Raw genomic sequence first — 12,664 nt, forward strand, 5'->3', positions numbered from 1 at the left:
AGGACGTCTTACCACTTACCTATAGCGTTCAGTCCTTACAGACCATTTGGCATCCACACTTGAGATTTCAATCACCATGCTGGCCGGTCTTCTGGAGTGTAGTCACAAGAGTAACCATGTATCATTCAATCAGTGACATATCCAGGCATAAACGTGGTTTTAGGCAGAAAGTCTGACACAAATAGTTTATAGGACAAATGTGTATACACTCCAATATGGCCGCCGGTCTCATAACTACATCCCCCTAATATAGTGTGGATTTATCCCAATGACGCATCTCACAGAAGGCCCAGCTTTCTTGAGAGAAGCCATGTGACTAAAGGGGCCTATCCATTAGCAGATAAATTGAATGACTGAACAAGATATCGTTCAGTCGTTCAATTTATCTGCTATGGATAGGCCCTGAACGATGACAGATGCGCACTCCTGCGGCCGATAAATTGAATCTTTCATCTCTCATGTTGGTCAATTATCGCATATCGCTGCCAGATATTAGAAATATCTGGCAGTTTATATGCGGTAATCAACGAACGACGAAAGATATTAGCAGCAGCTACAGAGCGCTGCAGAGAAAAAAATCCACTCCCTGAATGATGTCATGCGATATCGTTCGTCTTTTGCCAAAATCTTTAGATATCGTTCAGCACAGCCACCGGAATTTTCAATAGATATCTTTTGTCTTTCATCTTTCAGAAACACATCTGCTAATGGATAGGCCCCTTTAGTATATTTTTGTGACCAATTTATTAAGTGTGCTATTGAACAATGTGTATTTTCATATGACAAAGGAGATGAACAAGAGGTCAGACTGGATCTAAAGCTACTGTATATACAGCAGGTGGAATGGATATGAACAACAAGATGTTTACTATAATGCAATGTGTACTGCTGCAGTCCTTTGCTAAGCCAAACTGATAATGTCACTGCCAAATATTATTTTGACGCTATATAAATATTAGTTTACACATCTTTTAAATCATTATGTTTAAGTAATACACCAGTTATTTTACCCACAATTTTTTTTTTATTTAGTGCAAGAATCTTGCTTAGCAGTGCCATATATATATCTCTGTCCATAACCTCCTTTATACACTATTAGCAGGTATAGTGGAATCTTTTCACTAGAGAAAAGTACCTAGACTAAAAAGTGGTACTATGACCACCCAAGATTGGGAAACCACCATGGATACTGATTAGTATAGAAAAATCAAGAGAGCTTTAGTCTATATATAAAGTAATCCATCGGGGTGTAGTAGGCATCAAATCCGGGTTCAAATCCCGACAGCGGCAGCCTGGCAAGGGTGAAAATCCTGATCGTCCAAAGGTAAGTATCGCTAACCTAATTCTACCCTCTAACCCTCCCTTAGGGGTGCCTAACCCTAACCCCCCGTCTAAGAGCCTAAACCTAACCCCCCCTTCCCCGCCGCCTAAACCTAAGTCTCCGGGGGGGGGGCCTGACCCTAGCCTCCCCCCGGGGGTGCCTAACCCTAACCCCCCCTTCCTCTAGCCTAAACCTAACCCTCCCGGGGGGTGCCTAACCCTAAGTCCCCCCGGGAGCCCTAAAACTTAACCCTCCCCCACACGGCTGTCTGTGCCCGGCGCCTGGCTTACCTTCGTTCGGTATGCCAGGCGTCGGTCTACCGGCGTATGGTAAATGACAGACGTCGAGTTTTTGATGCGTGTCATTAGTACCACGCCGGGATTAGAGAGTCGGGAAGCCAGCGGTCGGTATTTAGACCGTCAGCTTCCTGACTACATCCCATCCATCGCACTGCACACAGCCGAGGTAGCCATTTTGTGGGATAAACCGGAAATCGAAAGGATGTAGCATATTTATGGAAAGATTTATCAAATCTTCTAAAAAGTGGATATGTTGCCAAAAGCAGCCAATCAGATTCTAGCTATCATTGTATAGAATGTACTAGATAAATGATAGTTAAAATCTGATTGGTTGCTATGGCGAACACCTCCACTTGTCCTCTTTAGAAAGTTTAATAAATCTCCCAGTGATTCACTAAAATCCAGTGATGTGCCTCACTGATGTCATTAGTTCCTATAGAATCAATAGGCTGACTATTGGTTCATTTCACAAAACAGCTGCCTTCACTGATTGTATGCGCTGGGTAAACCATAACAATACCTGTTTTATTTCCCACAGGCCATTTCATTTCTGACACCCCTTGCTGTGATTTTTGTGGTGAAAATCATCCAAAGAACAGACAGAACAGAGATAAAGGAAGCCTGTTTGGGTAAGCTGTGCCTCATAACTGGAAATAATTGGGCCATTGTAAATGTGTTGAAAATATTAAAGTTGTTGTAAACAATTGGAATTATATGCCTTTTACAGAATATGCTTCATTACCAAATGACCAAATAATAATTTGCACCCATAGTGTGATTTTTTTTGAAAGTGGAGCCAAAAGGGTAATAGTGAGTTCATACTAGGTGATACTAGTAGGAAGAAAGAACAATAGGTTATCTTTAGCTGCGCACTCTGGAAAATTAATTCTAAAACGTAACTTTTATTATCTCAGTTAGAAATTTTCTGTAATTTAGTGATAAGAAAACAAAGAAAAAATTTATTTAAAACCAAGTCAGGACCTATTAGACACACATACAGTATGTATTAACGGTGCCTTTGACATTCTTATACCCAAATTATATATATATATATATATATATATATACATACACACACACATATATATATATATATATATATATATATATATATATATATACACACACACATACACACACACATACATATATATACACACACAGTTTGTGTGTATATATGTATGTATGTGTTTAGCCTACTAATAGTATATACATTTGCCTATATTCCTGTTTAAAATTGTACTTTATTGGATAGTATTATGCTAATGCATTCATAGAATCTACAGGAGGTGAATAAACTGACATTGTTATTTTTTATTTCTTGTGATTTCTAATCAATAGATATAACTAATTGTCGTTATTCATTGCTTATCTCTCTCGAGCATACTTTAACACTAAAGCAATCACTGGTATTATATCCCAATCTTAAATACTGCAATTTTAGTGCCTGGATAGATATATTTTTTTGTATTAAGATCTATACAATAGTTGGAATTTATTACTATAATAATAGTTATAATTAGGGGTGTGCACCGGCCACTTTTCGTGTTTTGGTTTTGGATCTGGATCTTTCTTCGTGTTTTGGATCTGGATTGGTTTTGGCAAAACCACCCTTCCGTGTTTTGGGTTCTGGGTTTTGTGTTTTGGATCTGTATTTTTTTTTTTTAAAAAGCATAAAAACAGCTAAAATCACAGAATTTGTAGGTTTTTCTGCTCCTATGCTATTAACCTCAATAACCTTAATTTCCACTCATTTCCAGTCTATTCTGAACACCTCACACCTCACAATAGTGTTTTTATGTCCAAAAGGTTGCACCGAGGTAGCTGGATGACTATGCTAAGCGACACGAGTGGGCGGCACAAACACGTGACCCATCTAGGCGTGATACTGCAGTGGCAGACAGGATGGCAGTTTGAAAAACTAGGCCCCAAACTGTACATAATGCAAAGAAAAAAAAGAGGTGCAAGATGGAATTGTCCTTGGGCCCTCCCACCCACCCTTATGTTGTATAAACAGGACATGCACACTTTAACAAACCAATCATTTCAGCGCCAGGGTCTGCCACACAACTGTGGCTGAAATGATTGGTTCGTTTGGGCCCCCACAAAACAAGCTGGCAATTAATGTGGCCCTGCACAAACTGGCTCTACGGAGGCAAGATGTCATCCTCATCCTCCTCATCCACCGATTCCTCACCCTCTTCAGTGTGTACATCCTCATCCTCACAAAGTATTAACTCGTCCCCACTTGAATCCACCACCACAGGTCCCTCTGTACGTTCTGGAGGCTGGTCTCCCTGGAAGAGCTGATAATTCATTTTGATGAACATCATCTTCTCCACATTCTGTGGAAGCAACCTCCTACGCCTTTCGCTGACAAGGTTCCCGGCTGCACTAAACACTCTTTCGGAGTACACACTGGAGGGGGGGCAACTCAGGTAAAATAGAGCCAGTTTGTACAGGGGCCTCCAAATTGCCTCTTTTTCCTGCCAGTACAGGTATGGACTGTCTGACATGCCTACTTGGATGCTGTCACCGATGTAATCCTCCACCATTCTGTCAATGGTGACAGTAACATATGCAGTGACAGTAGACATGTCAGAAATTGTTGCCAGGTCCTTCAGTCCGGACCAGATGTCCAAACTTGGTCCTGCCTGCCCTGCATCACCGCCAGCGGGTTGCTTAGGATACCTAAGTTTTTTCCTGGCAGCCCCAGTTGCGGGAGAAAATGAAGAAGGAGCTGTTGACGTGTCACGTTCCGCTTCAGCTGACAGTGTGTTCACCAGCAGGTCTTTCCACCTCTGCAGGCTTGTGTCGGCCGGAAAGAGAGACACCACATAGGCTTTAAACCTAGGATCGAGCATGGTGGCCAAAATGTAGTGGTCTGATTTCAACAGATTGACCACCCTGGAATCCTGGCAAAGCGAATGAAGGGCTTCATCCACAAGTCCCACATGCCGAGCGGAATCGCTCCGTCTTAGCTCCTCCTTCACTTTCTCCAGCTGCTTCTGCAAAAGCCTGATGAGGGGAATGACCTGACTCAAGCTGGCAGTGTCTGAACTGACTTCACATGTGGCAAGTTCGAAGGGCTGGAGAACCTTGTACAACACGGAAATCATTCTCCACTGCGCTTGAGTCAGGTGCATACCCCCTCTTTTGCCTATGTCATAGGTGGATGTATAGGCTTGAATGGCCTTTTGCTGCTCCTCCATCCTCTGAAGCATATAGAGGGTTGAGTTCCACCGCGTCACAACCTCTTGCTTCAGGTGATGGTGGGGCAGGTTCAAGAGTGTTTGCTGGCGCTCCAGTCTTCGGCACGCAGTCGCTGAATGGCGAAAGTGGCCTGAAATTTTTCGGGCCACCCAAAGCGTCTCCTGCACGCCCCTGTCGCTTTTCAGAAAATTCTGCACCACCAAGGTTATTGTGTGAGCAAAACATGGGACGTGCTGGAATTTGCCCAGATGTAATGCCCGCACAATATTGGTGGCGTTGTCAGATATCACAAATCCCCAGGAGAGTCTAAGTGGGGTAAGCCACTGGGCGATGATTTCCCTCCGTTTCTCTAAGAGGTTGTCGGCGGTGTTCCTTTTACTGAAACCGGTGATACACAGCGTAGCCTGCCTTGGAACGAGCTGGCGTTTCTGAGATGCTGCGACTGGTGACGCTGCTGCTGTTGCTGCGTAAGGTGATACATCTACCCAGTGGGCTGTCACAGTCATATAGTCCTTAGTCTGCCCTGTTCCACTTGTCCACATGTCCTTGGTTAAGTGGACATTGGGTACAACGGCATTTTTCAGGACACTGAGGACACTTTTTCTGACGTTTCTGTACAGTCTCGGTATCGCCTGCCTAGTGAAGTGGAATCTAGACGGGATTTGGAACCGGGGACACATTACCTCCAGCAATTGTCTAAATCCCACTGCACTAATGGCGGATACCGGACGCATGTCTAACACCAACATAGCAGTCAAGGCCTCAGTTATACGTTTTGCTTCAGGATGACTGCTGTCGTACTTCATCCTCCTCGCTAAGGACTGTTGGAGGGTCAATTGTTTAGTAAAAGTAGTGGTGTTCCTACTTCCTCTCTGGGATGATGAACGACTCCCAGCAGCAGCAACAGCAGCAGCGGCAGCAGGAGGCGTAGCAATGCAGGATCCTCCGGAGGAATCCGGGATAGGAGAGTCAGTCATGCCAGTGACATGGCCTGCAGGACTACTTCTGATCCTGACTAAGGAGGAAATTGACGAGGAGGGAGTTGACGGTGTGGTTTGCAGGTGCTTGGATACAACAGGACAACGGGATTTAGGTGTCCCTGGACTGCTTACGGTCTTAGCCAAAGTTTCTGAACTTGACAGTAACTTTTTATGAACGCGCTGCAGGTGCTGTATAAGGGAGGATGTTCCTAGGTGGTTAACGTCCCTACCCCTACTTATTCCACCTTTACATAAGGTACATATGGCAAGACAGTTGTTGTCCGGATTTGGATAGAAATATTGCCAGACCAAAGAGGTGGAATGTTTGGTCTTCTGCCCAGGCATGACCGTGATGGGCTTTTTCATCCCACGGACAACAACTGTCTCCCCCGGAGCCTGATTTAAACAAACCACATCACCATCAGAATCCTCCTCGCCAACTTCCTCCTCAGCGCCAGCTACACCAGTATCCTCATCCTGTTGTACTTCAACAGTGACATCTTCAATTTGCATATCAGCAAGTGGACTGTGGGTGCTCCTTTCAGCACTTGCAGGGGGCGTGCAAATGGTGGAAAGAGCCACCTCTTCCCGTCCAGTGCTGGGAAGGTCAGGCATCGCAACCACCACCACACTTGGACTCTCCTTGGGGATTTGTGATATCTTCTTAGAAAGCACAGTTCTTCGCTGTGCTTTTGCCAGCTTAACTCTTTTGATTTTTTTAGTGGGAGGAGGGCTTCCATCGTCATGTGAAGCTGAACCACTAGTCATGAACATACTAGGGATCGACCTTAGCCGTTCCTTGCCACTCCGTGTCGTAAATGGCATATTGGCAAGTTTACGTTTCTCTTCAGCTGATTTAAATGTTTTTTTCAAGGTCATTTTCCTGAACTTTGTCATTTGGGATTGTATGTGCCCTCTATTATGACATTGGGCATCGGCCTTGGCAGACGACGTTGATGGCATGTTATCGTCTATGTCATGACTAGTGGCAGCAGCTTCAGCACTAGGAGGAAGTGGTTCTTGATCTTTCTCTTATTTTTATCGGAGAAAGTTTGGTCCTCCATTTATGTTATATCGATTTGATATATACATGCGGCTAAACACAGAAAATATTTGTTTATTTTTGCTGGAGAGTAGTGCACTTTGTGGGTTACACCAGCCTTTAAGAAATGAGCCAGCCGGCTCTTTACTTATGGGACACAGGCGCACGCTTGGCGCTGCTCCTTTGTTGATGCACGTGCGGCTACTGCGCACACAATTCACAAACACAGAAAATAATTTTTTTTTTTGTTTGGACTGGAGTGTACTTTGGGGGTTACAGCACCCTTTAATGGTCAAGCCAGCCGGCCCTTTACTTATGACACAGGCGCACGCTTGGCACTACTTTGTTGATGCACATGCGGCTACTGCGCACACAATTCACAAACACACAAAAAATATTATTTTTTTAGCACTTGGGGGGAGCACCCCTGATGGACAGAGCACCCCCTGGACAACACTACAGCACCCCTTTAGGACTGGGACACTGCACAGGACTTTGGAGTGGACACAGCCCCTATGGAGAACTGACTGCACAACACAGTCCAGCCAGCCCCTATGGACTTTGAAGTAGTGGACACAGCCCCTATTAACAGCAGCACAGCACAACACAGCCAGCCCCTATGGACTTTGAAGTAGTGGACAACAGCAGCACAGCGCAGCACAACACTACTCTGCACTACACTACACTACACTACACAGCCCAGCCAGCCCTAACTCCCACCCTCCCTCTTCACTGTCCACAGCCGAGTGAGAAAATGGCGCCGACGCGGGTACCTTATATAGGTTCCAAAACCCGCGAGACTCGGAAGGCGGGATGATGACGTTTTGCCTCGATTTCAGATCCGAGTCAGGCGGGAAAAGTCGAGCCTGACTCGGATCTGCCTCGGATCGGGGGGGCTCGGGGGGGTTCGGATTTCAGAAATCCGAACCCGCTCACCCCTAGTTATAATAAACTGTTTAGTGTTTTTTATTTTCTAGTGCTATGACCAGTAGGTGTCTACCATATCGAGCAGTTGTAATAATTCAAACATATCTCTTAATCTATACTAATATAATAAGAACATTGTGTCTGTCTGTTTGTTCCAAGTTGGCACAAAAACTACTGAACTGATTTTCAAGAGAATATGCACTTTGTTTCATCTTGATCCGTTAAGTTAAAGCTGAGCAATAACAAAAACAAAAATGATTGACATCAATGCAAGAAGTAGGTGTAGCACCATGCGCGCAGCCAGTAAGGGGTGGGGGAGATGTGCTTTGGGGCCGCAGTCACTTGAATAGGATAGGCTACATGGCAGCCTGTGCACACAATGATATTGGTGTGAGTGGTGGGTGAAGGCGCTGCTGTCACCATTCTGTATAGCTGCTGGTCACTTGGGCCACTCCCGCGCCAGTGCCCCTTTGCAAAGCAATAGAACTATACCACCTCAAATGAAAAAAATGTCGGCAGAAGCAATTTCATCATGAGCGAAGCCACGACCAGCAACTAGTTACATAATATATTTATTGAAAGTTCTGTCAGTCTTGGCTATTTGTTCATGAATAAAATATTAACAATGTAGTTTGGAAACTATTAGTCTAGTTTAAAATTTATTATATCTATTTGACATATTTGTATAATAACTCATATGTATTTCTGCCTTCTATTAAAATTTTAACAAAAAAACTTAGCAAATTGAATATTTAGTATACTGAGATTAAAAGTGTCAAATTTATATTAAGAGATGTGAATCAATATATAGACACCAAAATATTGACCCAAATGTGATCGCCTGAGATTTGTGGGCACCTGTGCGAATGTGGCGATATAGCCGCTGGATTTAAAGCGGCAATTAGTTTTAATGCAAAAACAACTTGGTTTTGCATTAAAAATAATTGACAAATTAAATCTATCGACTATACCGTCAGAATCGCGTCTGTGTCTGGAAATCATAGCTATTACATTTGGGCCATTCCCTTTATTCCAAACACAATATAATCAATGAAAATATAAACGTATATTTATTTCTAATTTGGTTTGACATTATCTCACATCTGAACACTTCTGTCTGTTTCTTTGGTAAAGTAAATAACTCAATGTACTTTTTCCCCCTTTCCCTTAATAATAATTCTGTAGCCATCAAAAATAGCTATATATTGTTTTATTATATTATATATATGAAAATTTGTAAATTGTGTATTTTCATTTCTATTGTGTGTGCTGTTCTACATGTTTTTTATACATTGTTTAAAAACACTTTTTTCTTACAGTATCTCTTTAAAAAAATTATTTAAGTTAAAAAAATAGCTATATATTATATTAAACAAATGATGCTGATACCTATTCTCCTTAATATTTAAAGTACAGGTTGAGTCTCCCATATCCAAAATGCTTGGGACCAGGGTTTTTTTGGATATCGGAATATTCCGCATTTTGGAATATTTACATACCATAATGAAATTTCTTGGGAATGGGACCCAAATCTAAACACAGAATGCATTTATGTTTCATATACACCTTATACACAGAGCCTGAAGGTAATTTGATACCGTATTTTTAATACTTTTGTGTCTAAAACAAAGTTTGTGTACATGGAACCATCAAAAAACAAAGGTTTCACTATATCAGTCATGCTAAAAATATTCCGTATTTCGGAATATTCCGTATTTCGGAATATTTGGATATGGGAGACTCAACCTGTAATTATATTCTACGTCAAATAAGGTTTTTATTGCTTAGTTATATCATCTCTAACCTTGTGATTATATAATGGTGAGTATAATAAATTAAAACAAATAAATTACACTGAGACAACTCAAAATTGTTATTATTTATTGTTGAGGCCAACTTTGGATAATATACAGTGCCTAGTAGATTGAAATGACTATATTTTAGTACCAAATATGACCAAATTATTTTATGATATATTATTTGCCTTCCTGTTCACACAATTTAAAACAAAATGATCAATTTAAATTGTAACTATTTAAAATTCGACTTATTTGAGTCCATGGTCAGCACCAATGAGAATAAAAGTAGGAGATTAGCGACAGTCATTAGTAAACACCAAAAGCTGTGTTTACTTATGATTTAACAAACCCTGATTGCTTGTGGTACCTCCTATTGGATGGGTATGATAATGACATTATCTCATGCATCCTATCTGGGGGACATGATTACTTCACCCCTTATGTTTCCTGGAAACCCACACACAGGTTTGCTTTGAGAAAGCGTATAAGCAAAACATGAGTCATATCTCTCTGATTTTGGGACCCATGCCTACTTATATTAACAATGGTAATACCTATATTCCCACATTGTTATACTCATACATCTAATGGCCACGCACCACTCAGTGCACTGCTGGCCGCCGGACGGAGAGGAGGGGGCCCGTGACGGAGACTGCACACGAGCCCCCTCCTCTCTAGAAATGGTCCTGGTATATGTCATGCCCTGCTAGGTGCAGACAGATGCGACTTAGGGCTTGATTCAGAGTCCTATGCTACAACATTGGCAGCTACAGTATCGCTGTGGGCAGATATGCCAGTGGCTGCTAACAGACTACCTGCCTGACAAAATAGTATTGTGCAAATGCTACTACTCCCATTCTCTGTATATGAGTTGTGCGCAGATCCTCCGGGGGTTGAGAACACACCACCATCATTGCAACATCGTCCACACATCGACTCCTTGAGTAAGTCCTGGGCTGCACAGATTCTGGGTGAACTTTCTCTTTAAAATTGGCCCCTGAGACTGTGGTCCTGTGATTGGTAATGCAGCCGCGATCACAGACACACCCCTGGAGCTCCCATAACACGCCCATGGTCCGGCCTCCTTTTGCAAACACTTTCGGCCACCTCTCCGACTCCACCCAGGAACGTCCATGGATCGCAGTGGTCTGCTCAGGACCTTTTGATCATAGAGACATTGTGAATGACATGTAAAAGTACAGCTTGTGTATGCACAGTGAGACTTTCCTATGTGCTTCGTGCATGCAGTAGCAGAAAATCGCTCATCTGCGTGAACATCAGCTTAGCGCACAACTCTAAATCAGGCCCTTAGCCACTTGATTTAAAGAGGTAATTGGTTGGCTGTGCCTTTAAAAAATTGCCACTTTAAATCTAGTGGCTTAATCGCTGGCATCTCACTGCTGCCTATAACTCGCAGGCTATTATTTATACCCCATAGTGACAATGGAGACAGTAAACTTAGAGAAAATATACACAAAATATTAGAGATGAGCGCTTCAGTTTTTACTCATCTCTTTGCGCCAAATTACAGCAAGTTCGGATTAGTTCCAATTTTTATTATTGGCTATCCAAATATGTGAGAGTCGCATAGCAAATATGATGCAGTTTTTGAAATCCAAACATACAGTAACCGAGTAATATAGAACCATTCATATTTACAAAATATACACATAGAAGGTATACACTAGCTTTAGCTGAAATATGATTTAGCACGATGTACAGTAGGAAAAAAGTTAGAGAGTTTGAGTATAGAGATATTACATCAGTCATTGGACTATGAATCATGGTTAACAAGGAAGAAATAATGTATAAAGGAAATAATACATTTGATACATGTTTCTACTTTGCAAAAGGATGAAAACATATATGCTGTAAATCAAAGTTATTATATAAATCTCTCAAATCTAAATGGTAAAATTAAAGCAATACAAATGATTTATTAGAAAATATTATATATATTAAACAAATATCCAGATCTGACAGATCCTCCTATAATTATACTGTGTAATTCAGGGGTCATCGTTTGAATCATAGTTATAACTATAGTACATTATATGATGGACACCTATTAGTCATAGAACTACATAAATAAAAGAAACATTAAACCGTTTATGTTATAAATTATTATTATTATTATTATAGGAAATACCAATGATAGAGCTTAATTAAATAAAAATATCTGTCCAGGTCACTATACAGTAATTGCAGTATTTATTTACGAATGGGTTAATACATTTTATTAATTGGTTTGATGACTAAGGGCCTGATTCAGATCCGCACGCAAATGCCATTGAAGCTGCAATCTCTCACGGATCGACTCCCTCATCCAGTGCTAAGAGACGCCCACTGAAAGCTTCTCACATCCGCCACTCATGCACCAAACCAGGAACATTGAATGCAGATCAGGCAGCCATCAGTCTTCTGAGTAAGTCTAAGCGGCCGCAGACACAACGGGTCTGCAGACGTGTAGAGGGCTCTCTGCTGTGAGCAAAGACGCATTGGCTGATTTATGCACGCATTAATAACAGTGCTTAAATGGTCCTGACACGCCTGCATATTTCTAACCACCGCCCGTTACCTCCTCCAAACGCTGACTACCTGACACTCACTTTGTGAGTGAATCCTCTGTGTCTTCGTGATCGCAAAACAATTGTTACGCGTGCGCAGTGTGCCTTTCACGTATGCGCAGTGGCTAACAATCGCTCACATTATCTGCATTGCATGCGGATCTGAATAAGGCCCTAAGTATGTTCTACTGAGATAGGCAGTGGTCACTGGAGATATTAGTTGGACCTTTTGAGTGTAAATAGATTCAATGAATAGATATTTCAGTTAATCTATTATGTAATGGGCTTAATGTCATCTTGCATTAGAGAGCTGCCAGGAGACCCCAACCTCCTCCTCTCACAGCTCTCACTGGCTGCTTGATACACAAAGCCACAGCCTCACTTGTCCCCCAGTCAGTGCTGTAAGTACCTGGAGCCAAGAGAAGACATGAGGGGTCATAAGGCTAGAGATACACAGGGAGTAGACTGAAGCTTGAGAGACACAGTGGAGATGAAACTGGAGAGACATGGGGGCAT

At 42.1% G+C, this 12,664-nt stretch overlaps 1 protein-coding gene across 1 annotated transcript in view; it reads left to right on the forward strand.

Annotated features, from left to right (window-relative positions):
* Positions 1 to 12,664, forward strand: part of PLPP4 (phospholipid phosphatase 4) — a 173,383-nt gene that overhangs the window by 94,785 nt on the left and 65,934 nt on the right. Inside the window, exon 3 of the mRNA XM_088450417.1 lies at positions 2,159 to 2,249. Coding sequence (XP_088306543.1) covers positions 2,159 to 2,249 — 91 coding nt within the window. The remainder of the gene's footprint in view (positions 1 to 2,158; positions 2,250 to 12,664) is intronic.

The sequence above is a fragment of the Taudactylus pleione genome, unplaced genomic scaffold (assembly GCF_031769625.1).
Source record: "Taudactylus pleione unplaced genomic scaffold, aTauple2 ptg000518l, whole genome shotgun sequence".
Classification (NCBI taxonomy): domain Eukaryota; kingdom Metazoa; phylum Chordata; class Amphibia; order Anura; family Myobatrachidae; genus Taudactylus; species Taudactylus pleione.